Here is a 27,994-nt window from a genome sequence, read left to right as displayed (position 1 = left end):
ACCCCTCCACGTCGCCGTGGCTGCGCGCTGGTGTTTCTGCTCTGCGCTCTCGCCTCTCGGTCTCGCCCTAGGGTGCCCGGGGAGGCGAGGACCCCAGGTGAGAGGCCAGGGGGCCCCGGAGGGCGGGAGGCCCGGGCGGTTCGGCCCGGGCTGCACGACGGGCTGGCCCGGGGCTCAGGGCGTGTCCGCCGCCGCCTGGCTGCTCGCTCGACACTGTTCGCTCCTACCGGCTGTAGATGGAGCTGTCTGGGTTCCTGCAGCCTCCGACGAGCCTCGGAGTGTTTCTCTTTAAACGGCCTGAGAGGGACATGCCTCCCAGGATGCAGTTTGTATCAACATGGCAGCTGCTGTGCAGCTCCCCTGCTGAAGAGGCGCCGGGACGGCAGCGCAGCTCGCAGCCGGGGCCGGGGCCGGAGCCGGGGGCGCAGCCGCGGCCGCAGAGGGGCCGCGCGCGGGCCGGGGGCCGGTGCTGAGGGCCGGGGCCCAGCTCGCGGCCGGGGCGCAGCCTGCCGGGCCGCCCGCACCACCGCGCGCCCCGCTCCGACGCCGCCGCCGGGCTCGGCCGCTCCGTCCCCGCCCGCCCCGCGCGCCCCGAGCAGGCCGGGCCCGACGGCCGCGCGAGCCCGGGCGGGGAGGCAGGGCCGGGCCGGCGCGCCTGCGGACAGGCCGGGGGCCGGCCTGCGTGGGGCCGCGCGGCGGCGGCGGCGGCGACTCCGGCCGGGCCGGACAGCGCAGGGCCATGGCCGAGGCGGCCCCGGCTCCGGTGAGGGCGGCCCGCGCTCGCACGGACGCGCGGACTCGGGGCCCGGGGGACGGCCTGCGCGGGCCCGGCCCGGCGGCCCGGCCTGGGGTCTCGGTAAGGCACGGGCACGCTGCGACGTTGGGGGGGGGGGCGGGGGGGTCCGCGCGCCCCTGAGCGGGGAGGGGCTGCGGGGTGGGAGCGGGCCGGCCGCCGGCCGCCGTCCGGGCGAGGCTGCGGGGCCGGCGGGCCTGGCAGGCACGCGGGCCGGCGGCGGGCGCCCGGGCGGCGCTCGCTCCCTGCGGAGCCTGCGCTGCGTCCGTCGGGGTTGTCGCCGCACGTTCTCCGCAGAGCCCGGCCCCGCCGAGCCCCCCGCGGCCGGAGCGCGGCGCTGACGCGGCTCTCCCCATTTCGCAGAGCCGGGACACTGAGGCGCAGACACCTGGCGGCGGCCCGCCCTGCCTGCCCCAAGGTCACGTAGCCAGCGAGCCGTGGCTCGGTGCCCGCGTCCCCAGAAATGCCTGCCCCCGGGGCTGCGGGCCTGGACGGGGAGGGGGCGGCGCTGGCGGCGGGCGACCTCCCCCGGGCTGGCGGCCCGGCCGTGCGCGCGGCGGACGCGGCCCGTCGGGGGGAGGTGCCGGCCGGGAGGCCAGGCAGCGCCCAGCCGAGCGTCTCCACCGTGGGGAGCAGGTGACCCTCGGCTCGGGCGCCTCGGCCTCCCAGCCTCCGCGTCTGGAGGGCCCCCGGCCAGACTCGGATGTCCTGACGGATGGGGTCTGGGGAGCGAGCTCCCGAGGGTTTGGGGGCTGCTGTTCCCCTTCAGTAGGCCATTCTTAAAAAGCAGTCTGGAAATCTCCCCGCAGACCTGCTCTTTGAGATGCAGTCACCGCGCAGGGGAGGAGGATGGCCGCGCGGGAGGCCGTCCCTCTGAGCCTCAGTTTCCTGTTGTGTGCAGGAAGGGGTCGGGATATGCTGCTTTCTAACGAGCCTCCCAGCTCTTGAAGAATGATTAAAAAAAAAAAAAAACTCTTGGGAAAATGAAATAACATGAAGATTTAAAAATGCTACCTCTGGGCTTAGGTCTGCAGGGCCCTGTATAATTCCGAGGGAACCACACCGGGTCACATGGGGAAATGGCACGGCTGTCTTTGTAAGTCAGATAGGTATGGTTATGTATTTTCCTGCTAATGTGGCGTGAATCCTGGAGATCCCGTCCACTTAGATGCATGGGGTAGGCAGGGAAGGTGAAATCTATGAAATATGGTTCAGAAGAATTCTAGCCCCTGCCCCCAGTAGTTTGAGAATGCAAGCTTATTAATCTTAGATATTGTATTTACAGCTCCATCGCTCTCTTTGGCCATTTCTTTCTGCTTTGGGTAAAATTAAGCCATTATGAAATTATAGCAAGGGGCTTTTATTTTGAGGTGGGGGAGGGGACGTGCTCCTGTGGCCCCTCACCTCTCTGCAGTCCTCCAGATCCGGAAATGGCGAGAGACAGTCTAATAATAGCAAAGAAATGGTATTTTCCTTTGGCTCTGATTAGACTGGTTGGTAAAGATGTCTTGGTCTGCTGTCTTTATTTACTGTACTGGAGCTTTTTTTTTTCATTGTTTCAGTTAAACCCCTGTATTACTCAGGGAGACTAACTTGGCCCCTGGGGAGATTTTCCCTTCTTCCTACTAGTTGTAGGCAAACACTCTAATCCCCCTGTGAGGATGGGGCCGTGATGTGCCTATTGTGCCGCATTATGCCACTTTCTCTGTGTCTGAGGCTGCGGTCCCAGAGGGCCTTCCAGTCTTGCCCTCACTTGTGAAGAGTGAAGAGTTGAGAGGTGGCTTAGCTGTGGGTGAGCCTTCAAGTTTGGGGGTCTGTGAACCCGGTGAAAGTGCGGAATTTCGTGTGTGTGCCCATGTGTATTTTTTCGGGGGGAGGATCCGTGACTTTCATTAGGCTTTCAAAGGGGGCCCTGACCCCAGCTTTAAATGGAAATGTCTTTGTGGGCTGGGCCTTCCACCTACCCCATGATAGGACCTCCCACAGGTCTTTGTTTAATCTTCAAGCTTGTGAATTTTAGAGGTAAAAAGGATTCAGAACACCAACCAGCTGCCTCAGTTGGCAGATGAGGCCCGGAGGCAACCTACAGTGTGGGCTGAGAGCCCGGGCTCGGGACCGCTGTGCGACCTTGGGCAAGTTACTGAGCCTCTCTAAGCCTCAGCGTCTTCATGTGCTAAGTGTGGATAATAATTCTAGGAGTCCCTGTTTCACAGGGTTTTGTGAGGATTAAATGAGATCGCCCTTTAAAATGCTTAGCACAGTTCATGGCACATAGTAAATGCCGAATAATTGTTAGCTGTTACCCAGCTAATTAGCTCTCACACCGGGTTAGCTGCAGAGCCATCGAATCATATGTCCTCAGAAACCTTTTTCCTGAACAAGGTCTTAAGTCTTCAGTCCTTGGCTTAAAAAGTGTGATGCAGTCTCAGTGAAGCCACCCATAAGTGAATGAATGAACCCATAAAAGAAAGAAGGCGATAGAAGATATAAGTAGATTTAGATGTCTTTGATAAATGAAAGAACTTCATTATTTACCCTAAGTTTTTTCATAATTCAACAATTCATGCTATTCATTCATTCAGCAAACATTTATTGAGTACATACTATATATCAGACTGGACACCATGGATCATTTTCAAAGGAAGAAAATGGGACTTTGAATTACTTTAAAGATCTCTTGTATATGACACACAGTAGTTGGCCATTCAGCAGATTCCTCAAAGGAAGATGACGAAGAAATGGACAAACATCATTATAAGAGGTTCTATTCAGTTCCAATAAAGATGTTGATTGTCAGGATAGGTAAATACAGAGCTGGGCACTCTGAAGACCTTGGGTTCACCTCCCTGATGACACAGAAGTTCTCTCCATGTGGACGTGGCAAGGTGGGGAGCAGGAGAAAGTGACTAATTGAAATCCCAAAAGGAATCGATCTTTATTTTGGTTCTAGCCCCCACCAGTCTTGACACAAGTCCCCAAACTGGCTGATTTCAGCTCTGCTTCCAGCCCTTCCAGGCCTCCTTTCTGCCTCATTCCCCACCTCACGAACCTTAGAGGGGAACCCAGACCGCCAGAGTACACCTGCCACAATGAACCATCTGCCTGGTGACCTAGGGTCCCATAGGAGTGGCTCAATTGCCATGTCTGTGCCTGTCTCTGTCTTTCTTCCCTCTCTACTTAGAACAGAAGCCGGCCCAGAAGCCCATTCAGCCTCTCCAGTAGGGGCTGGGTCCATGGAACAGGTCTCACGGTCAAACTATACCATATAAACTCTTGGCAGAAATTTTATTGATAAGTCAACAATTCAGCTTTTATCAAAGTCTGGGGAACTGAAGGTAACTGTGTGTCCTCACTGTTGAGCAAAGTGAGGGAAAGAACATGGCACCATAAGTGCCTGACAGTACAGGCAGAAGCCATGGGGCCGGAGGTCAAGTTCACCTTCCAAGTAAGTCAGTTGACAGCACCGGCCCCCGCTAGTGATCGCCTCCCACCTGCTAGAAGTCTTGGGATAGTAACAGTGTCTGGCATTGACAAGATTCTGCTCTGTTGTTTTTCAGAGTTTTATTTTATTTAATGCTCAGACAACTCAGAGATGTAGCAGGTGTATCAGATACTATTATCTGCATTTTGTGGATGAGGACACTGGGAACAGAGAGGTCGAATAACTGGGCCAGGGTGACACAGGCAGCAGTCAGTATAGACAGGCCTGAGAGCCAGGCGTTCTAATTCAAGGCCAGTACCCTTTCTCCTCTGCCACTCTCCTGATAATATGATACCTGTGAGATGTAGTTGTGAAAAAGGAGATGACGCTATAAAAAGCCAAAGGTGGCGTAACCATCTTTTATTTGTTGTTAGTAATGGTTTTATAATTGATGTCTAAATCGGTGCTGGGGTCCCAAGCAGAGATTCATGTCCGTGGACATATCATATTGCTGCCAAACCTGAAGCCCTTTTAATGGGGGTGCTTATCGTTGGGATTTCTTTTGCAGCTGGAGACTGTGGCCTTCAATCCTGTCCTTTCTTTCCTTGAACACAGGTCCAGCAGCTGGACATGGAGACCCAACGCTCATCACCTCTGTCATTTCCCAACGTTCTGCAAGAAGAAACCCCACGTCAGGCCCCTGCTGGACTTCCCCGAGAAGCTCTGTTCCAGTCCCGTGTTCTTCCCCCCAAAGAAACTCCTTCCTTGTCTCCTACCGTTCCCCGGCAAGGCTCCCTACCCCAGACTCCCAAGCAAGAGACCTCTGGCCGGATGCCTCATATTCTCCAGAAAGGACCCTCACTCCTGTATCCTGCCACTTCTGAGCAAGAGACTCATCTCCAGGGCCCCTTGACTTCCCAAGAAGAGACCCAGTATCCACCCCCAGCCGCTGCTGAACCGGAAGTCTCACTTCTTTCCCACTCCACCCACCATCAGGAAGCCCCACTCCACTCCCCTGAAGTTCCTGAGAAAGACCCCCTGAGACTTTCCCCCACAGTTCCCGAGACCGACATGGACCCCCTCCTCCAGAGCCCAGTTTCCCAAAAGGACACCCCCTTCCAGATCTCTTCTGCAGCCCAGAAGGACACACCACTCCCGACGGCAGAGATCACCCGCTTGGCCGTGTGGGCTGCCGTCCAAGCGGTAGAGAGGAAACTGGAGGCCCAGGCCATGCGGCTCCTGACCCTGGAGGGCCGGACGGGGACAAATGAGAAAAAGATAGCTGACTGTGAGAAGACGGCTGTGGAGTTTGCGAACCATCTGGAGAGCAAGTGGGTTGTGCTGGGGACCCTGCTGCAGGAGTACGGGCTGCTGCAGAGGCGGTTGGAGAACATGGAGAACCTACTGAAAAACAGAAATTTCTGGATCCTGCGGCTGCCCCCAGGCAGCAATGGAGAAGTTCCCAAGGTAAACCCATCCCAACTGGGGCTTCCCAAGGGGTGACCTGAATTGGACTGTGTTTTAGGAATTTAATATAAAAGAAGGGGAAAGCGATGGTTAAGAAGGAAAAAAATAATGAAACCTATTTGCCAACATCACTTCACTGAAAACAGGACGCACCTGTTCTTAGAAATCAAATGATTTCTCTGTTGATGAAAGCATAGGTTAATAAATCAGAGAAACATCCTAGCAATCAGGGATTGACAATTGAGAAGGGCGTTCAGTCCGTGATGTCTGAGAGGATAAGAAGGCAAAGCGAAGGCCCAGTGATGGAGCTGTGTCGAGGCTTCAGTCAGTGTCCAGTGAGTGTGAATTAGTGGTCCACCATAGGAGTGGAGGGAGAACTCAACGAAATGTTGGGGGGCTCTGTCCTGCTCACCGTTTTGATCAGTTGACTTATAAATCATGTCAATGCCAGCGAAAAAGTGATTTCAAGAGGTATCCTAAAAAACTAGAGAACGGTTAGGTTTTAATATTTCGCAGAAGATTCTGCAAGAATTTGAATGTGGATTGGACTTCTTTCTATTCTTTTGCGCTACTGCCCCTTTTGACAGCCTTATGTAGGGAAAAAACTTGGACTGTGTTCTCTAGGCCAGCTCTTCTCCGATTTTATTGTGTACATGCATCACCTGGGCATCTTACTAAATGCAGAATCCGATTTAGTGGGTCTAGAGTGAGGCCTGAGAGTCTGCATTTCTAGCAAGTTCCCCAGTGGTGCCGTTGCTGCTGGTCTGCACACCATGCTTTACAGCAGCCAGGATTATCCTTTAAAGAGGAAAAGGACCAGACAAGACAAGGCCCTTACTCTCTGGGGCCAGGACAGTGGCTGAAGCCAGGCCCGCTTTCTAGAGAGGTCCTTGGGAAAAACCCACATCTGTGCCCGTGGGCCTTTCCCACTCTGGTCCTAGGAAGAGGTGTTCGAGCCCGGGCAAGGGAGTCGGAGCCATTCGTTGCCTTGGGATTCAGCAGCCGAGGGCCTGTGACTGCCTTCCAGTTGGTCCGAGCTGAGCTTGTTGTGTGGTTTCAGGTCCCTGTCACGTTCGATGACGTCGCCGTCCATTTCTCGGAGCAGGAGTGGGGAAACCTGTCTGAGTGGCAGAAGGAGCTGTACAAGAACGTGATGAGGGGCAACTACGAGTCTCTGGTTTCCATGGGTAAGGAAAGGCTTCACTCGCCGGGGGCTTCCTTGACATCAGCTGGAGGGTCGTTTGGACCTTCTGGGAGTTCTGAACTCCAGTACTACCAATAATCCATACCAAGGACAACTGAATTTTAGAGAGCACGACAAATTAGAACAGACGCTGCCGTGTACCCACGTACGTCAGCACAGATCAGGACGCCGCACCGGAGGAGCTGCCGGGGCAGCGGGCGAGGACAGACTTAGACATCAGTGGTCTGTCACCTTTATGTTATCTTCCCCGTGGCCCCTACATGTTTATCTCAAAATTAGTTTGTTTAGCAAACTCTTATTAAGCAGGTGTGAGGTGCTTTATGAGAATCGCCTCATGTAATCCGCACGCCCCTCCCGTGAGGGAGCTGGGACAGGTGTCTGCGCGCCTGTTCTACCATTCAGGTGACTGGACACTGTCATTGAGGGAGGGCTTACGTGCCCCGGGTTCTCATCCCCATTGTGCAGAGAGGAGGCTGTGACCCAGGGAGGTTAAACGCTCATCCTAGGTCCACACCAAGAAGTCACAATTTCGCTGAGATGTCCTTTATCCCAAAGTCTGTGGATTCTTGTTTTCATTAATAAGAATATTTAAGGATGAAACCCTGGGAAAATATACTTTAGTTTTTCATGTATCCTTTTGTCTGATATGAGGGACTCTTTGGGCACACAAAAAGTTTAGAAAAACATTAAATATGCTGTTGCCTAGAAACTTTGATTCTTACTCAAATTGTTGATTTTATACACATATACTTTCCTGATAGGATAACTTTTCTTTTTAATTCTTTTTTTTTCCTCTGTTCTTTAAGTATATACATAATTGTGAAAATTCAACAATTTAGGTTTACATAATAAAGAGCAATCCCCACCTTCCCACCAGTATCACCCACCAGAGGTAACCACCATGAACCCTTTGGCCTGTATTTTCTCTTATCTTTTTTTGTGCACGTGCAAACATATGCATGATGCGTGCAGTCACGCACATGCAGTTTGTGGTGTGCACAAACAGGATCGTTCACTTATTTTCCCTAACCGTAGGCCACAGGCAGCTTTCCACGTCAGCACACGTAGGCCTGCTCAGAAAGCTGCAGTATTCCATCTGAACCACTGGGCAGTTGACTTTTCTGCTGTCGATGAGCAGCAGCTTGATTCTGTCTTGCCATTGTTGCAGAGTGTTGTGATAAACATCTCTGTGTATTTGTGCACTTACGTGAGTATTTCAGTAGGACAGATTCCAAGAACTGGGTTTGTCCAGTAAAGAGGTTTCACATTTACAATATCGCGGCCACTGCTCCGGCACCCTCCAGAAGGCTGAGCCTGTGTGTGTTTATGCAGCAGTGCGTGGCAGTGCCATTTCTCCACACCCTGGCCTGAACTGATTTTCTTCTGTTCTAAATATTTGTCTTTTCTGATGGGTGAAAATGACCCCTCATTGTTTTACTAGGTGTTTCTTTGATGATTAGTGAGCTTGGGCATCTTTTCCTGTGTTTACTGGCCATTTGCATTTCTTCTAGAAATTACCTATTCATATCTTTGCTTTTTTATTTTTTACTAATTGTAGAGGCTCTTTATATATAATTATGATATTAACTCTTTGCCTTTATATTTGACAAATAGGTGTCTGTGTGTGTATAATATTTCCTCCAAGTTTCTTCAGCTTTTAACTGTATTTCCAAAGAAGTTTTTTAAACTTCTTTTAATGTAAGGAAATCTGTCAGTGTTTTGTTTTATGGCCTCTAGATTTTATCAGGATTAGTTTTCTACTCTATAAGATTTCAAATACCTTGTGCCTTTGTCATCAAAAACCTGAGCAGGCATTGGCCACATATGAGCAGCAAGAGCCACAGATGACGGAAGGGCCAGTTTCTCTTAGTGGGCGGGCAGCACCGCACTGCTTGGTCCCGCATGGGAAGACATGGTGCACATGGTAACACACACACGCACACACACGCACACACACACACACACACACACACACACACATACATACAGTGGGCCCTAAGGAAAGGGCTGGAAACTTGGCCCATTTCTTTTTGAACATTGCCGGCGGTGGGTAGGGCAGATGCCCTCTGTCACATTCGCAAAGGTGACATCTTTGCAGCATCCAGTGCATCCTCACTCATCGTATATCTTCTTTCTTTCCTTCTGCCCAGACTATGCAATTTCCAAACCGGACCTCATGTCACAGATGGAGCGCGGGGAGAGGCCGACCATGCAGGAGCAAGAGGACTCCGAGGAGGGCGAGGCGCCTGCAGATCCCAGTGCTGGTGAGTGGCTGCCGGCTGGCCCAGAGCTCTGCCTTCTAGATCTTTCAGCACTCAGGAGGCCCAACATGGGGCATTACAATCCCAAGTAGACCCTGGAGGGATATGTAAGCAAGCTGTGTGCAGGAAGGAGGCTTGCAGGTGCTAGGACGTGATGGCCAGTGGCCCAACTGGCTGATAAACAGGAATGCCATTGGGTTCGTTGTCTTAGGGAGTTACTGACATGACTGAGTGTCACCTTGCTCTTTGCAGGAAGGAAAAGAGCTGAAAGGAAGGCGGTCACTTGTCAGGGCGCTTGTGCCTGTGCATCCTGGAGCTCCCCAAGAAGGGCCATGTCCCTGGTCCTCCAGTAGGTCAGTGGAAGGATAGGGACAGAGGGACTTCGCCTGAAACGTCCTACAACGTGCAGGACAGTGTCTAGACGAGGCGCTTAGATGGAAGCAGCAGAGAGGCGCCAGGTGGGGCTAGCCGTGTGGCTCAAGTGTAGACTCTGACGTCGGGCCGCCTGCAGTTGAATCCTGGCTGTTCTTACTAGCAGTGTGATGTTAGTTACTCAGCCTTTTTGGAGGCCTAGTTTTCTCACCTATAAAATGGGACTGGCACTCATATCTAGGGCCTGGCGTGGTGACTGGCCTGTGGCAGTAGCCCAGCAAACATCAGCTGTTGTCGTCTATGGCTATATTGGTAGCCTGCACATTTCGCAGTGGGTGCTTTCAGGGTGTGTAGCTTGTTTTCGGAGCTCCTGCTTTGGAATTGCCTTTGGACTTGCATCACTTACCTTGAAGGTCTTCAGTGGAAGCAGATCCTTGTCCTTTGGAGCCAAACATCATTGGTGACCATGTCTTTTAAAAAAGGAGGATGATGTAGCAGGAGAATTCATGAGGCCAACAGCTGGGTCTTGTTATAAAGTAATGTTATTGACAGTGGGACCTATAAACTGGCTCCAAAGAGGAGGTCCAGAAACAAGCAACGTGAACCCCATGGACTAGGAGTGAGGGTAACTTACGGAAGAGACAGAACTCTGTGGGAAACTAAGTGCTGGCCTGTTTCAGAGAAAGCCAGTATCATTACTTTCTAGAGATTTAAATCGAGGGGGAAGGCCGATCCTGAATTCATTCTGGAAGACAAAAAAGGTGGACTTAAAAGTAGATGAGAATGGAGGCTTGGGGACAAAGTGTGGCATGTGGCAGAGTCATCTTTTGCTTGGAGGAAAATAAGTCTGTATCTGAAAGGTTTGAGTGGCCACATCCAAAAACAAGGGTCAAGTGGGAATAAAGAGATTCAGAGTAGAAGGAATAGGAAAGAAGGCTTGGGAGACAAAGAATGAGAATAAGGGAGAGGCGATTTGTGGCAAAAATCCTGAAATCCAGTCTGATGGCCCTGTTGGGTCTTGTGGTCCAGGGGCTGCTCTTCTAGCATCTTCTTAGAAGGGCTGGGATGAGAGTAGTGATCCCCGTCCTTTGTCGACTTGTTCACATCCTCATCACAGATGGGCCTCCCAGAGTGGGGCCAGAGTCAAAAGCAAATAACCCCAACCCACTCTGCCCGGGGCTGGGGTGGTTCTGGCACACGCACGTCCACAGCCTGAGCTTCTGTGGGAAGTGGCAGCTTCAAAGAGGCTGCCTTGTATGCCTGGAATGTGCCATTTGTTCCACCAACCGTCTCCAACCACTTGTAGCCTGGACTGGACAGAGGACAGGAGAGGACATGGGACTCATTGCTCTGTGGGGCTGGCCTTCAACCCGCACCTGCGTGGGGAACCAAAGGCCCTGGCCTCTGGGTTGCAGAGTTGTCCTGGGAAGCTGCAGCTATCAGAGCCCCGAGCACACCAATGGTAACCTGTCTGTTCACATGTGCTCTCCCTTAGAAGGGCAGCCACAAAACCAGCCCTGGGCCAGACCCAACGGTGTGATACCAAAGGGGAAAAGTCTAGAAAATTGAGAATGTTTATAGTTCTAGATACACCAAACATGACAGTGTTATGAACTGGCTAAGTAATTCATTCAATAAACTATTATTCATCGTTTGGATCCCTAAGGGCGAGGAGATCCAAAGATGATTGAGATATTGACCCTGCTCTCCAAATCCTCAGAGCAGGGCTCCCGTTCCTGGCCCTGTAAGGGAGAAGCCAGGTACTATTTTCACCAAACAGATTAGCAGAAGGGAAGACAAACAAACCAGAAGACATGGCTGAAATCCAGCTTCTCATACATTGTACGTAGTTTCAGTCTTTCTATAAAGCAATTAGATATTGTCCAGTCTTAAAATATGTTTTAAATATTTAAAATGTTCATATACTTAATAGTTTCCTGAAAGTCTCTAAAATGGAAAAGAATCCAAAATATGTATTAAGATGTACAAATATTACGTTCCATTATGATAGATTGTTAAAAGACACTGAAATCATACTTAGGAAGGGCTTTGATAGCATACGTTTCACTTGTATGTTTACTATTTAGTTCATCAAATATTTTTTGCAGCAGGTACTGTGTCAAGAGACTGATGTTAACAACCAAAACACTGCACGTAGATAAAATAGAGTCACCGACTGTGATAGTGCTGTGAAGACAGGCGTCCAGGCTACGAGACAGGCAGCAGGGAGGACCTGTCGAGGTTGGGAGATCAGAAAAGGCCTCTTTGAGGAAGTGGGAGTTTGAGTGGAAACCTAAAGAACAAGGAGGAGTTCCATTTACTCCACAGAGAACTCGCCGCGGGGGAAAGACTGGAAGCCAGGAGACCAGCTGGAGGCTGGTCTCGTGGTCCAGGTAGGAGACCTTGGCGTAGCCCAGGGAGCGAAGTGGATGTTCACAAGATATGTTTTGTCAGTAGACTAGAAAGGACTTCACGATCGTGCATGCTGAATTTGAGGGAAAGGGAGGTACAAAGGTGACTCCCCATCTGTGACTTGAGTGAGAGGGTAGATGGGGGACAACAGGAGGTTCCGGTCTGGAGAAACAACAAGAACACATTAGGTTTGAGATCCCAAGAGACATAAAGGAGAAAGTGTTAAGAAAGCAGCTGAATGAAGGAGTCTGGAGTTCGAAAAAGAGATCTGAGGGCTGGCCCAATGGCGTAGTGGTTAAGTGTGCGTGCTCCGTTTTGGTGGCCCGGGGTTCACAGGTTCGGACCTATACAACGCTCATCAAGCCATGCTGTGGCAGCATCCCATGTATAAACTGGAGGAAGATTGGCACAGATGTCAGCTCAGGGCCAGTCTTCCTCACAAAAAAAAAAAAAGATAGATCCGTGCTAGACAGACATGTGGGCATTTGTAGCCTAGACTGGATTAGCTTCCCGGTCTGTGGAAGAAGAGGAGAGAGGACAGGACATGCCCTTGGGAGCCCTGACTTTTAGAGCAGACTGGGGATCTGGGATATGTTGGTCTGGGTGGGGCCCAGGCATTAGTATTTTTTAAAAAGCTTCCAAGGTGACTCTCATGTGCAGCCAAGGTTGAAGACCTTGTAGGATTTGGAAAAGGGAGGAACCAGAGGAATCAAAGGAAACAGAAGGAGTGGCCAGAAAGGTAGCAAGAAATTAGGATAGTGCATTGTTGGGTGTTTCAAGAGAAGAGTGTTTCCAGAAGGAGGGAGTGTGGTCAACAGTGTTGAATTCTAGAGTGTGGTTTAGTAGGATGGAGACTGAAAAGTGTCCCTGGGATTTGCAAATTGGCAACATCAGTGACCTTAGCAAGAGAAACGTTGGTGGCATGGTAGGAGAGGCGTCCCACATACAAAGTAGAGGAAGACCGGCACAGATGTTAGCTCAGGGCCAGTCTTCCTCAAGCAAAAAAAGAGGATTGGCAACGGATGATAGCTCAGGGCGAATCTTCCTCACACACACACACAACACACACACACACAAAAGATGGCAGATTGGACATGTGTTTACTCCTACCTCCCAAAATCCTTCTAAAACAGGAATGAAGGGACTTTTTAAAAGAATGGACAAGGAGATAGCAACAAAATTTTGGAAGCCTGAAAGCAAATGGCTGGGCAATTACTGATGTAGAAAGCTGAATCCAAAACTGGCACTGGGGGAAGCTGAGAAGAAACCCAGTTTGCCCTCCACTGCCACCTCTGCTCGAGGCTCGGGAGCTGGCAATACTGGGACTCCAGGTGTCTCTGGAAATGGGGTAAAGGCAAGGCTAAACCGAGGGCGGGTGGAACGTCTTCTACAGAGGCATTTGAACACTACACTTCCCCCTCCGTTACCTGCCCGTCCCTGCAGCTGCCGTCGGCCTCTCCCCTCGCTGGCTGATGACCGGCGTTATTCTCCGGAGGGGATGAACAGGAGGATCTCTGACGTGGGCTCAGGCACAGCTGAGGGTGGGGCGCCACGTTGAAAACAAGGGCATAAGTGGAGTATGACATACACATGTTGCGATTTCCAGCCTTCTTCCCTAAGCTGGCTCCCAAAATGATGTGACACCCATGATTAAACCCTCAGGGCAGGACATTGGAAGAGTTTTATCTGGAGACTTTTGGGACCAGCCCAAGAGATTTCCCAGTGAAATGACCCAGCCAAATCATCCTACTGGGAAACCATGTCAGCGAGCATGACCTGAATGCACCCAACTTTCAATTGTCTCTTGAGTGTTCCACTTTTAAATAAAAATGGACAATCAAGAACCAAGACATCTAGGTAGAACCTCTAATATACAGAGACCAAAGGAAAAACAAACACACACAAATTTCGAGGAAACAGAGACCAACCATGTAGAGAGGGAAAAAGTATGTTTAAGTGGATATGTGTGTGTGTGTGTGTATAAACCTTGGATAAAAGAACTGAATGCATCCATGACATAAAAGTGTAATGCTTATTTTTTTAAAAAAAGAATAGGAACTCTTGAATTAAAAACATAATAATCAAATTAAAAACTCAGCAGCAGTGTTAGAAGATGAAGTTGAGCACACACCCCAGAAAATAAAGCAAAAAGACAAAAAATAAAATAGGGAAAGAATAAGAAAAGTAAAGAATGGAAGTCCAATGTCCATGTAATAGGAATATCAGACACAAAGAACAGCAAAAACAGGAAGGGGAGCATTAGCAATGAAATAATTCAGGAAACATTGCCAGCACTGAAAGACGTGGCTTTCCAGATTGAAAGAGCCGCTCAGCTGCCCGGAGCGATGGATGAAAATGGACACACACCTTAGACATTTCAACAAGAAATTCCAGAGCCTCTGAGGACCAAGGAGATCCTACAGGCTTCCAGAGAGGAAAAACATGTTCATACAAAGGAACAAGAATTAGAATGGCTTTGGACTTTCCAACAATATTAGAAGCCACGAGACAGTACAACAATGCCTTTAACATTCTTTAAATTTTAAAAATGGAAAATATTTTCCAGCCACTCTAAAATATGGTATCTAGCCAGACTATTCTAATGAAATATAAGAGTGAAATGGAGACATTTTGAGATATTCCAGGTCACGCAGGCACCCTTTCTCAGGCTGGCGTGGGGGGTGCTTTGCCAAAATGAGGAAATAAATCCAGAAAGAAGTGTTAGGAGCTCCAACACAAGAGAGGTGACGGGAATCCTCAGGTGGGGATCCCAAGAAGACAGCTGTGCCCTGGAGGCAACCAGTCCAGACTGGAGCACGTCAGAAGGTTCCAGAAAATTTTTCTTCAAATAGATGAAATTGAGAAATACCCAATATGTTTAAAAGTTTTGAGAGAGTTACAGAGCAGGGTTGTGGGGAAAGCCTGGAGCTGAGTTAATGATAATTAATAGTAAGCTAAGCAAAAGAAAAATTGTTAGCTCCAGGGGAAGCAAAAAGGTTTACAGGCACAGAAAAGTGCTTATAGTATACTACATGGTTCAATTTTAAATAACATTTACATAATCTAATAATGGAACCACCCAACATTGATCCAACCAGAATTACAAACTAAATTGAAAGCATCAGGGATTTGGAAGAGATGGAGATGGATGGGGAGGGATGGTCCGTCACCAGCTCTTGGAAGTCAAGAGAAAACGCTTAAAATTGAAAACTCAAGGAGTTGCAACGTAAGGATGTTACTCAGAGCTATGAAGGTAAATGACAAAAGACTCAGCTAGAAGAATTGAAAGTGATTGCCTCTGGGGAGCAGGAAATAGGAATTGTGAAGGAGCGCTTTTTAAAAACCATTCAACTCTCTGGCCTATGTGCATGTATAGCTTTTAAAAAAAGAAAAATTAACATACCAAACATTTAAAAACTAACAGAAAGTGCAGCCTTGGAAAGCCAGTGTCAACCATCATTTCTTTCCTTGAGCTGGTAGAGAAACTTCATGTGGCAACACTGGTTTTTACTTTCCAATAAAACTCCAAATTTTCAGGGCTGGCCCCGTGGCACAGCAGTTAAGTTCGCGCGTTCAGCTTCTCGGCGGCCCAGGGTTCACCAGTTCAGATCCCAGGTGCGGACATGGCACCGAGGGGCAAAAAAGCCATGCTGTGGTAGGCATCCCACATATAAAGTAGTGGAAGATGGGCATGGATGTTAGCTCAGGGCCAGTCTTCCTCAAAAAAAAAAACCACCAAAAACTCTAAAGTTTCATCAACGTAATTCAAAAAGAAAAAATGCTGAGAGTGAAAGTCCTACTTAGTTCTCTCTCAAGAGTCAACAGTTTATTCCTTCCAATTTATGTGCATATCGTTCCACACACACGCACACACATATGGCCTTAATTATATAAGTAATCCATAAATACATTCTCATCTTAAAAAAATCAAACAATATAGAATTACATTGTTTGGCAACTTTTTTCAGTAATGTTTCCTTGACATCTTTACATGTCAGAACATATAAATGTATCTTGTTCTTTTTCATAGCCAACTATAGTATTCTGTGTATTGATTTCATAATTTATTTAAATAATTTCCCCTTGGTGTACATTTAAAGTGCTCCCAAGTTGCAGTGCTTCCTTGAAGATCCTTTATAAATAAATCTTTGTGCACTTGTCTGAAATGTTAAGAAGTGGATTTTCTGGGTCAAATGATATACCCATTTAAAAATTTATTATATATTAGCAAATGCCCTTCAAAACAATTGTGCCAATTTATACACGTTCATCTATATGTGAGACTACCTGTTTCCCACTCTTGTGCCAGTAGTAGGTTTATTTATCTTTTAATTATTTGTGCCAGTGGTGGGTAGAAAAGACAATATATTGATGTTTTCATTTGACTTTCTGTAAGAGTGATATTGAGCATATTTTCATATCTTCATGATGACCAGTATGTCTGATTTTGTGAATTATCTTTTGCCCGTTGTTCTTTTGGATTATTCATCCTTTTATTATTGATTTTTAAAAGCTTTCTATATATTAAGGATATTAGCTCTTGTGTGTCATATATATGTGAATATGTTTCCTAATTTATGGTTTACCTTTGTATATGGTGTGTGTGTGTGTGTGTGTGTGTGTGATGTAGCTATTTTAAATTTGTATGTGTTCAAATTTATCAATTTGAAGTTTCTGTGTATTCAGATTTACTGATAATTTTCTTTATGGTATCTGGGTTTCATATCAAGTATAGAAATACTTGCTCAGCCCATATTAGTGTTTATTCATAAACACTATGATCATAGGCTTTGGGCCTGTGAGCTTTTCAAAAACCTATACAAATTTTTGAAAACTGAAAAAAAATTTTTTTGCTCCAGAAAACAAAAAGAAAATTGAAAAATGTAATAATCAAATGTTTAACTGTCTACAAATATAACATTACAGTTGTGCATATATATGCAGTGCATATATGACAGTGGGCCCATAAGATTAGTACCATAGAGCCTAGGTGCGGTAGCATATAGGCTTGTATAAGTGCACTCTATGATGTTCGCACAACAATGAAATCACCTAACGATGCTTTTCTCAGAAGGCATCCCCATCGTTAAGCAAGGTGTGGCCGTATATCAGCTTCACAATTATTAAATTTAGTGTTTGCAAACATTTAATATGTTTAAAACCAATTTATAGGACAGATATTTCCCATTTCACAAGAGGTCTTATGAAGAAATGTGATCGCAGAGATTGAAAACCAATCACAAATTAAATTTATTGCCAAATAATGTCAAGGTAAAGCTACAAAAATTCTTTCCAAAAAGTTTACAGCAAAAAAACCATAGTTCATATGGGTTGAACACATTGACTGTTTGTGGCCTCAGAAGGAATATCTAAGTCCCAGAGCTCTAGGCATGGCCTGTTCCTTAGGTCAAAGTTGTAAAAAAAGGGAAAAAGCTGTGCTTCTTTCTAATACTAGTATGATTTCATGATTTATGTCTAAATTTTTGATTTGTCGGTAATTTATTTTGCTGTGACCTATGTGAAGATAGCTATTATTTTTTTCTTCTAGCCAGGAAGCCAGTTGTCTCCACTCCGTTTATGTAAAACTTTTCCCCATTGGTTTGAAATGCTGCCTTTGGTCATAAACTGTATTCTCTCAGTGTATATGTCTTTGATTAATTTTTTTTTTTTTTTTTTTTTTTTTTTTTGCTGAGGAAGATTCGGCCTGAGCTAACATCTGTGCCAATCTTCCTCTATTTTTTGTGTATGTATGTGGGTCACTGCCACAGCATAGCAGCCGATGAGTGGTGTAGGTCCACACCCAGGAACCAAACCCAGGCCACTGAAGCAGAGCATGCCGAACTTAACCACTAGGCCTCAGGACTGGCCCCTGATTAATTTTTTAAATGGAAGAGCAAATTACTGTTTATAAATGCAGTGTGGTTGTCAATACTCTTTCAGAAGTTGTTTGGGGTGGGAAGCCTTATAGGTGGGAAACAGCTGGCTTTCCTACTGTAACAGATGGGGAGAGGGGGCGTGAAAATGTGTAAATACCACATGTTTGGAGGGAAAAAGGATTAAATGCCACAGAGGAGCAGAGAAGTGCTTGGGGTTCAGAGAGGGGCCCGACTGCGTTCAGCTGAGAGCACTGGGAGACGAGTGGTGGAGGGCGTCTTGGAGTCCGGGCAGGTGTTAGAAGGCAGTGTCTTCAGGCTAGGGTCCCATGCCCTTGACGGTACAAGGAGACTTTCCAAGAGGGACACACATAGATGGCTTTGAAGGCTCAGTGTCCAGGTCCTTCGTCCATCTGTTCTCCTTCAGAAAACTCATCAGCAAGCACCCAGCACGTGCAGTCCCTGTCACCCTGGGCCGCATCCCCGACATCTCCCACTCACAGGCCCCTCCCGCCCTTCCCTCCCTTATTACGGAGCACTTCTCTGAAGAGCAGAACCCCTGTGGGGCACAGACAGACAGTCCAGAAGTTTGGGGTGCACGACCAGAAGTGCATCGCGCTGGGGCCTGATGGTGGATTCTTTTGCAAGTTAGATCGTTTGCACTACTTTGCTCTCAACAAAATTGAAAGAGAACCTAATTAAGTTGTCAGCTAATAGGTCATTAAAAACAATTTTTGGTGATACGTTAAGCATGTGCTTTCGTAGCATTCTAATTCAGAAGGCGTTCAGAGAATCGAGCGATGATTCCCGAACAAAGCGCCTGCCAGCCCATCTACCTATCTGTGTAAACGAGCTTCCCCACTGACTGTATTTATAAAGTGAAAAATAGGGATACAGTGGATTCTGGAAGTCTGTCTCATTCAAGCAATAAGAATTTTTCATTCTCAGATATGTGAACTAATTGGGGAAAAAAATCCCTATCCATCAAGTTTTTTGTTTTCTATCTTGAATAATTGTTTCTCATTCTACAGTAATAATAACTAAGGATAACTTAAGCCAGGAAAAAAATTAACACTTAGAGCCTTGTGGTTATTAGAAATGAAAGCAAAATTAATCCTTCTAATTTATATACATGTTTTTATGGCAGAGTGGTAGATGAGGTGATCAGTAAATGGCTTCTAAGCATAAAAATATGTTCTATTAGGAGAAAATTCTGTGGGCAAAGTGGGAATGGAAATAGAAGTTCAAGGTGAAAAGGAATGATGTAAAAATTTCAACTATCAAAGAAAAACTTGAGTATTTTTTTAAGTGAATAATGGTGGGTTTAAAATTGCTAGGGTTCTTAGGTTCCGTTGGTGACATTAAAAGGTGATGGAAGAGTTTGTTTTAAAATATCAATATTTACAATACTCCAGAAATTACATCTTTTGCAGTTATTGAAGCATTTTATATGTTTATTCAGAAAGGTGCAAAGGGGTACACGGCTTTAAAAAATTATTTTAGGGAGCAGGCAAGCCAAACATGTTAAGGAGTCTGAAGTCGGAAAGATATTTTTCTGATGCTGGAGTCATGGTCGTGTCTGTGGATCTGGTGCAAAGTCTCGGATTGAAGGTAGAGGAGAAAAGAGGCACAAGTGATGGAGCAAAGTTCCAGGGAGAAGCATGGGCAGCGCTAAGGAAGCAAGGAGAGCATTGCGGAGAGAAGAGGACTGACGAGTACACTGCTCTTCCTGAGGTTGGAGAGAAAGGCGGGGTCAAGGTGGTGACCTTGAGCTGGAGCAGGAGGCTGTCCGGGATGTGAGTGCAGATGACTTCTTTTTTTTTTTTAAGATGGAGACATCTTTGGAGACTCAGTTCTGAGGCAAAGTAGCCACCGTCTGCATTTAAGGCTGTGGGGAATGCAAGCTGGGAACACTGGAGCTGCTCTACATTCTGTCTACTCCCAAACGGCTTAGGTTGGCTAATCAGAGAGGATTTAAAGGGTAACCAAGCATCAGTTTTAGGTCATAGGGCATCAGTTGCTAGCATCATTGGTTGGTCTGCTTTCTCTGCAATGTGGTCCACCTTAGCTTGAGAATGACGAGTGGATGTGGCGGAAGAACACAGAGGGAGCATCGTGAGGGCAGGGACAGTTGGCTTTGTTTACTGGTTTCCTAGTTTCTTCACTTTTTTCCACGGGCTTTACCACCTTCTACCATACCATAGAATTTATTAATTATGTCGATTGCCTTGTGTAAGACGGATGAGGGCGGGAACACTGTGTGTTCACTGATGTATCCTAAGCCCCTGGAGCATCGCGTGGCAAATGGTTGGTGCTCAATACTGTCTGTTAGTGAGTAAATGTTCAGTGAATGAATGAATATGCTTATGCATTAGACTTCTATAATTTCCTTAATTAACAGTGACTTTCAACCTGTATGAAGGTTTGTGCTGGCACAGCTCTACCATATGGAATAAAATAAAGTTGAACCCCTACCTCACACCATACACAAAATAAAAATAAATTCCAGGTGGAGTAAAACCTAAATGTAAATAATGAAACAATAAAAACCTTGGAGTAAAATCTAGGAGACCAGATAAACCATCTAGGACCAGAAGAGACCCTCTTAACCAAGATAAAAAACCCAGAAGCCATAAAAAGAAAGAGGGGCACATTTGAGAATATGGAAACTTTAAGAAAGTTGTGTGGTAAAAGTTAACACAAAGTCAACAGACAAATAATAGATTTGGGGGAAATATTTGAAATGCCGATAAGAGAAAATGGGTTATTTTTAATACAGGAATCAAAGGACTCTTACCAGTTGACAAGAACAGAACACAGTTCACACAGAATCAGCTCCAAAAGGCCAAAAAATGAAAGAAACAATATTCAGATTCCCCTGGTCAGGGAAGTGAAATTAAAGCATCAGTAAGTTATCACTTTACCCCCATTTGACTGAGGAAAATTAAGAAGAGCAGCAGTGTCTGTTGCTGGCAGGGATGTGGGGAAAAGGTGCAGGGCTGGCAGAAACACGAATTGTCATAGCCTGGTTGAAAATGACATCTATCAGAATTAAAAATACAGACACCTTTGGACTCCGCAGTCCCACTGCTCGCACTCTCATAGAAATAAAACCACTATTTTGTAGTTAGAGATATAAATAAACAAATGTTTATTGCAGCATTGTTCACCACGGCAAAGGACTGGGAACGTGGAGCGCGTGTTCTTCCACAGGGGACGCTGGACACATTGCAGTGTAGTCCTCACCGTGCGACGTGTGCAGCTTTTAAAAGGAAGGCCTGAGCCCTGTAGAAATTGGTTTGAAGTGATCACTACAAGATATTTGAGTGATAAAAGGAACATAGAGGACTATGTATAAGGCAATTTTGTTTTTTTTTAAAACCAATAATAGCCAGGAAATAAACACATATAAATGTAAATGTGTTATAATAAATAACTACATAAGCATGGAGAAAAATACTAGGTTAGTTATAGGAGTTACTTGGGAAGGTCATATCTGTGAAATGGGAAGTGAGGGGAAAGGGAAGGCAAGTTAAAAGGAAAAAAAATAATGCACTAAAACCCAAAAATGTGTGTTATAATCCCATTTATGTAAAATGGTGCCTAAGTGTGTAATGGCATTTGAAGTTAACCTACAGACCTACAGGCAAGTTAAAAAAAATGTCAGGGCAGCGTGGGTAATGGGATGCTGTTTAAAGACAAACCAAGCTCCTATTGTACGTGTACGCAGCTTATAGATGTGGGCAAGGGGGGCTGGGGGTATCTGTGGTCTGTTGGTGTTGGGCTGCGGGGGGCGCCCTGAAAGGGTTGTGTGGGAGGAGATGATTAGGTTTTTCTTTATTCAACTTGATTCTGGGGTCGGGAGACAGAAACTGTTGACTTTGGCTGGCCTAACCTGGGAAAGGGAATTAGCATCACTTTTTAAAATAAACCCTGATAACACTATTTAAAAATTTGAGGGCATCACGGAAAACAACCTTTGGATCTATTTTAAGTTTACTCCAGTTTGCACTGGTGTGCAAGCCTGCAGAATGTCCAGAAAATTCTATGTCTACTCAACGCCAACTCAGTATTCTATTTCTTCAGGGTCTCTAAAATAAGAGTTTGAAATGTAAATCCTAGAGCAGGTGGAATAAACATGTTCTGAGTTCTTCTGTCCTCCTCCCCCACCCCTCCCGCCTTCTCTCAGCACACGATGGGATTGTGATTAAGATCGAGGTGCAGACCAACGATGAGGGCTCCGAAAGTTTGGAGACGCCGGAGCCCCTGATGGGACAGGTGGAAGAACATGGCTTTCAGGACTCAGAGCTGGGTGATCCGTGTGGAGAACAGCCAGACCTGGACATGCAGGAACAGGAAAATACGCTGGAGGAGTCCACGGAAGGCTCCAGCGAGTTCAGCGAGCTCAAACAGATGCTGGTGCAGCAGAGCAACTGCACAGGTCAGTGGGGTTGGGGAGGAGCTGGTAGGCCTGCAGGCGGGGCCCTGCCTGTGGCAAAGCTGTGGTTTCCTTCAGAGAGGGAGCTTGACGTGATGGGTGGAAAGGCTGAGGGAACCTCGAGCATGGCCTCAGGGGCGGCTCTCCTGCCTCAGGATTCATAAGAATCTGTCTCTGGGCTAGGAAAGCAGGGATCACAGCCAAAGACTAGGTCAGAGGAGGGCCCGAAGGGATCTCAAAGAGCATCTCTCCAACCCCTCCTGCCGGCAGAGAAGGGCAAATAAATTGCGCTGGTCACAGCATAGTGGCAATGCTGGAACTTCAGTGTCCTGATGCGTCCTTGACTGTTCTGTGTCACACTAGAAGCCCAGCTGCCTCAGAGATTTCAACCCTTGCAGAGAGCATTTTTTTTAAATGACCAACTGTACTGTTTTTTCTAGTAGAATCGAGGTATCACTTTTGTTTAATTATAAAACCTCAAAGTCACCATTCTGCACACTCTTGCTCCCCGTGAGTACAAGGGGAACAATAAGGAAGTGGGCTCGCAGCAGCCTGATCCCAGGACATCCTTTGTGGTTGATTTTCTGACGCTGAACCACCCTTGCAGTCCTGGGGAAAGCCCTACCTGGCCATCCGGGGATATCTTTCAAACACGCTATTAGACAGAATAGTGAGCTACTGTTGTAGTCAGGTCACAGCCAGTTCATAAGTGAAATGAACCTGCACTTTCCTTACATCGACCTCATCTAGTTTTGAAACGAGATTATACTAGACTTATCAAATGAGCTGGCAAGCTTTCGCTCTTTTTTCTATATTCTTTAAATAATGTATAAGATAGGAATTAAGTGTGTCCCTTGAAAATTTGGTAGAACTCACTTGGGTTTTGCATTTTGTTTGGCTGTTTTGTTTATGTGCAAAAGAGTCATTAACCATCTTATCAATTTATATATTGTTTATATTTAGAAATGTATCTACATCCATTTTATTTAGGTTTTTAAAAATAGGTTGATTTAAAAATTTTTTCATTTTATCTGTAGATAATTCCTTTGCAGTTTGCCTTTTTGCACTTAATGATAAAATATCATGGACATCCTTGGTCAAAAGATATGGATCTAACTTCTTATTTTTAAATAACTGCATGACTTCAGGATGTCAGAAGTCTTTTACACCAAGTTGTCTTTCATAAGAGAATAGTGAAAGACACAAGGCAAATTGTGAATATATGCTAAAGTGGGAGCTTCATAATATAAATTTGAGATTACCCTTTGAGCATTTCCCCTTAATTCTAATAGAACCTTAGAAAATTACTAAATAGTACTTTGTGGAATTTTGAGCTCTGAATTTTAGGGCCAGATATTTCATTAAGAAAAAATTTTGATGCTCAAGGAGGGTTTAAATCTGCTAGGGCCCATATTTCCTTCTGTCTGGAATAAACAATCCTTATTTTCAGCATAAACACCAGGGCAACTAGTTACCAACCTCTGCAGCCGCTTCCTCCTTCCTAATCTTTTGAGCATCATGTTCCAGGGATGTTCTGGGTCACTTCCTGCCGAGCATCCTAACAGTGTTGTAACAGCATTGTCTTCTGAGCGCCCTGGGCTGGGACTCGCCAGCCCTGTGTTCTGATGTTAACACTGCCATTTCTGGGTTCAGAGGAGCAGCAGAGAGTGCTGTGGCCCAGCGGTCACTAACGAACTACAAGACCTTGGCCGGGTCACAAACACTGCCAGCTTCAGCTGCCCCGTCAGCTGAGGGAATAGACTACTAGATGCTGCAAGCTCTGAAAAGGATTATAACACTAGTTACTTTTTTGGAAACACCACTTGATATCTGTGGGCTTGGATGTCCCACATCTGTGAAATGGGGATAATTCTTGCTTGACTTATCCTATAAGATACCGTGAAGATGAAAAGAGAACAGGTGTGAACTCCTTTGAAAAAGTTCTCATTTGTTTGCTTTTAAGAACTCCACAAATGCAGACTATTATTGTGTCCTGCATCCCACAGGTGGGCTCAGAAGAGCGACTTTCTCATGTCACACAGTCAGTGACTAACAATAGAGCTCCCCAGTTAGCAGGATGAAGCACTTGGGAAAATTCAAACAGGAGTCGGAGGCGACTCCTTTCCTCTAGGACTTACCTTCTCGGGGCCACTTTAGAACCCGGCATCTTTTAGGTCCTGAAGCGCCAGGCTAGAGGCTGGAAGGCCTGGGAGGAGGACATCCATCAGTTGGGGTGTTTACAGAACACTTACCGTGTGCGTGTCACCGCACACCAGAGCTTGTGGGAAAGGCAGAGGAAACCCCCAGCGCAAGGTTGGTGGAGTCTGTGCAGGTGAGTCACCCGCCTGTCATCCATCTCACCTGTGCGGGTGAGCCGCAGTAGAAGGCTGTGGGCTCCGGGAGGTTGAGTTCTACAGGTGGGGATGGTCAAGGGAGGTTGGAGGGAGAAGACAGCATTGAGGCTGGGTGTGAAACGATGGGCACGATTTGAGAGAGAAGGGCGAGCAAAGGCAGCTGAAGAGAAATCTCCACAGAAGTTCAGGAAGAGGGGACTCTGGAATGGAAAAGGTGGAGAGCTTGATGAGACCCTTTCCATACAGGTGGTAGAGACCCAACCTTTAGGTACCTTAAATGACCAAAGGAGTGTTTATCGGCTCAGCTCATTGGGAGGTAGGTCCACGAGGACGCCAGCGTCAGGCACCCAGGTCCCGCGGGGAGGGCTCTGCGGGCTGGGCTGCTGGTCCCTGCTGACTCCTGCCCACTTGGTTAGCAAGCAGCTCGGGGAAGTGGACACAAGCAGTGCCAGCTTCCCGTCACAAAGAAGCAGTCTTCCCTGCTTCCTCCGCGTAGAATTCCAAGAGAGGGCTCCGACTGGCCCGTTTTAGGTCTGGGCTCATTCCTGAACCGACTCCCTGACCAGCCCGGGTTACATATGCAAGCGCGTGGAGGGGAAAGGAGTGTTTTCCCAGAAGAAGGAATTGGGGCTGGCAATGTTAACGCGGTGTTTGTTGCTGAGGATGAAGCCGTGCTTACCTACGTGCAGGTTAGGGGCGCTAGGCAACAGCTGACATCATCTCTCTCTCTCTCTCTCTCCCGACCTTGGCCAGAGGGGATCGTGATCAAAACAGAGGAACAGGAGGAGGAGGAGGAAGAGGAGGAGGAGGATGAGCTGCCGCAGCACTTGCAGTCCCTCGGGCAGCTGTCCGGGAGGTACGAGGCCAGTATATACCAGACCCCGCTGCCGGGGGAGCTGTCCCCCGAAGGCGAGGAGAGCCCCCCGCCCCTGCAGCTGGGAAACCCGGCCGTGAAGCGGCTGGCGCCCCCGTCCCACGGCGAGCGGCACCTGAGCGAGAACCGGGGCTCGTCGGGCCAGCAGCAGCGGAACCGCCGCGGCGAGCGACCCTTCACCTGCATGGAGTGCGGCAAGAGCTTCCGGCTGAAGATCAACCTCATCATCCACCAGCGCAACCACATCAAGGAGGGGCCCTACGAGTGCGCCGAGTGCGAGATCAGCTTCCGGCACAAGCAGCAGCTCACGCTGCACCAGCGCATCCACCGCGTCCGCGGCGGCTACGCGTCGCCCGAGCGCGGACCCGGCTTCGCCCCCAAGCACGCGCTCAAGCCGCGCCCCAAGTCCCCCAGCTCGGGCAGCGGCGGCGGCGGTCCCAAGCCCTACAAGTGCCCCGAGTGCGACAGCAGCTTCAGCCACAAGTCGAGCCTCACCAAGCACCAGATCACGCACACGGGCGAGCGGCCCTACACGTGCCCCGAGTGCAAGAAGAGCTTCCGCCTGCACATCAGCCTGGTGATCCACCAGCGCGTGCACGCGGGCAAGCACGAGGTCTCCTTCATCTGCAGCCTGTGCGGCAAGAGCTTCAGCCGCCCGTCGCACCTGCTGCGCCACCAGCGGACTCACACGGGCGAGCGGCCCTTCAAGTGCCCCGAGTGCGAGAAGAGCTTCAGCGAGAAGTCCAAGCTCACCAACCACTGCCGCGTGCACTCGCGCGAGCGCCCGCACGCCTGCCCCGAGTGCGGCAAGAGCTTCATCCGCAAGCACCACCTGTTGGAGCACCGGCGCATCCACACGGGCGAGCGGCCCTACCACTGCGCCGAGTGCGGCAAGCGCTTCACGCAGAAGCACCACCTGCTGGAGCACCAGCGCGCGCACACGGGCGAGCGGCCCTACCCCTGCACGCACTGCGCCAAGTGCTTCCGCTACAAGCAGTCGCTCAAGTACCACCTGCGGACCCACACGGGCGAGTGAGCGCGCCCCGCCGCCGCCCGGCCAGCTGCGCAGCCAGGAGCGTGGCTGAGCCCGCCCCCGGGACGCTTGCCTGGCCGCCGCGAGGCCCGAGCCCAGCGGGCGGGGGCGGGGCGCCCCCCCAGCCCCTTTGCTGTGAGCCCCCCCTCTCCTTTCGTCCCTCCTCCCAAGGACACGGGGGTAGTGAGACCAGGTCGCTTGCTGCCGTGTTTACCCGGGGCTCCAGGGGGGAGAGCGCGGACCTGGGGAACCCCTTCGGGCTGTTAATTTCCTTGACAATAAAATGGATGAAACCAATCAGCACGGGGGGAGTGATTTGGCCGCCGGCCACACGAAGGGGCGGTGCAGAGCCACTTAGTTGGGGATAGAACTTTCTAATGACCTTTTGGATACTGTGGTTCTATTTGATAATAATAGAGTAATTTTTAAAAGAGCGTTTCCTGTTTGCCGTTTTTGTTTGGTTTTGAAGGGGATGGGTTGAGAAGGTGACCAAGGGACATGTGCCTAGTGTCAGTGGACAGGTTCTGTTGAGTTCCTTTTATGTGCTCATATCCTATGTTGGGTGGTGAGGGGGACCCAGATCCCACCGACTATAAAATTGAAAGGAGAGACGGAACTGAAGAGCTTCAAATAGTGAATGCGTCCTGGCTGCAGACCCTCGCGTGTGGCCCGGCGTCCCGAGGACAGTGGGACTTCAGGGGGGAGGCAGGAAGAGTGACAGTTTTGGAATGGACTGAAAAGATGGTCCTACTGCAAAAGCTGGGCGCTTGCCTCAGGACCAAGCAGCCCTCCTGCCCGTGTTGAAATGCAGCTGGTGGAGGGGTGGCCAGTCGTGCAGCAAAGGGTAGAGAAGGGGCGCAGAGACCCCTGGTGCCAGTCTTTGGAGAGAACACAAAAGGCACCAGTCAGAACATTTTTTATCGTATGTTGCACCAAAGCTTCTCTTTAGATTTGTTAAATGCACGATGCGCCCTGGTTTCACTAGGTATTCATTCATTTCCAGTTGCCCTCCAGTGAGGCATAGAAAAACTAGGCGTATTACGTTGGCCGCAGAGCGATGACTCTGCACTGCTCCTGGGCCTGGCAGTGACCCGGAGAGAATGCAGGCACTTTGAAGGGACAATTCATGGAAGCGAGCAGGGTGCCCGCTCAGCCCCGAGAACTGGGGAGGCTGGACTTCTGCTGAAGGCAGAGAGACTGGCCCCAGAGACAAGAGCTGCTGGAGGCAGGCAGACTAAGTCGGGAGTCTGGGGTGGACGGGAGGGGACAAGACACTTGAAGGAGGTTCACGAAAGGGAGTTTGAGGGAGAAGATGCTACGTCGTTGACCGAAGGGACCATAGCGCTCAAGAACACCCCCCCCCCCACCTTGTGAAGATGCATAAGCTGAGGCACAGAGAGGAGGGTGACACCCCAAAGCTCACATCTGAAAAGATGTGACTTCTCCGTTCACACTGAAAATTTCTGAAACAGTGGTGGGACATCAGGGCGGG

General features: G+C 48.5%; 1 protein-coding gene across 2 annotated transcripts; it reads left to right on the top strand.

The window, feature by feature from the left end:
* Positions 1-76: 76 nt before the first annotated feature.
* On the top strand, positions 77-26,935 carry ZNF777 (zinc finger protein 777). 2 transcript variants are annotated; one of them, XM_014830529.3, is made up of 6 exons: positions 77-97; positions 4,830-5,681; positions 6,742-6,868; positions 9,036-9,149; positions 21,993-22,244; positions 25,349-26,935. In XM_014830529.3, exons 2-6 carry the CDS (start codon positions 4,845-4,847, stop codon positions 26,503-26,505), a joined length of 2,487 nt encoding a protein of 828 aa, XP_014686015.1. In that variant the 5' UTR covers positions 77-97; positions 4,830-4,844; the 3' UTR covers positions 26,506-26,935. The 2 variants fall into 2 exon arrangements, with proteins under 2 accessions (XP_014686015.1, XP_070371520.1); XM_070515419.1 differs by lacking the exon at positions 77-97 and adding an exon at positions 393-856.
* Positions 26,936-27,994: the final 1,059 nt, after the last annotated feature.

The sequence above is a fragment of the Equus asinus genome, chromosome 1 (assembly GCF_041296235.1).
Source record: "Equus asinus isolate D_3611 breed Donkey chromosome 1, EquAss-T2T_v2, whole genome shotgun sequence".
Classification (NCBI taxonomy): Eukaryota; Metazoa; Chordata; class Mammalia; order Perissodactyla; family Equidae; genus Equus; species Equus asinus.
This window is presented reverse-complemented; position numbering and strand designations above follow the sequence as displayed.

What these genes read in the sequence shown, in the direction of transcription:
- ZNF777 (XM_070515419.1), top strand. Translation starts at nt 740, where the DNA reads ATGGCCGAGGCGGCCCCGGCTCCGGTGAGGGCGGCCCGCGCTCGCACG. An exon ending in GCCTGCAGATCCCAGTGCTG is followed by an intron (nt 9,150 to 21,992) that starts GTGAGTGGCTGC and finishes GCCTTCTCTCAG; the next exon opens with CACACGATGGGATTGTGATT. An exon ending in GCAGCAGAGCAACTGCACAG is followed by an intron (nt 22,245 to 25,348) that starts GTCAGTGGGGTT and finishes GACCTTGGCCAG; the next exon opens with AGGGGATCGTGATCAAAACA.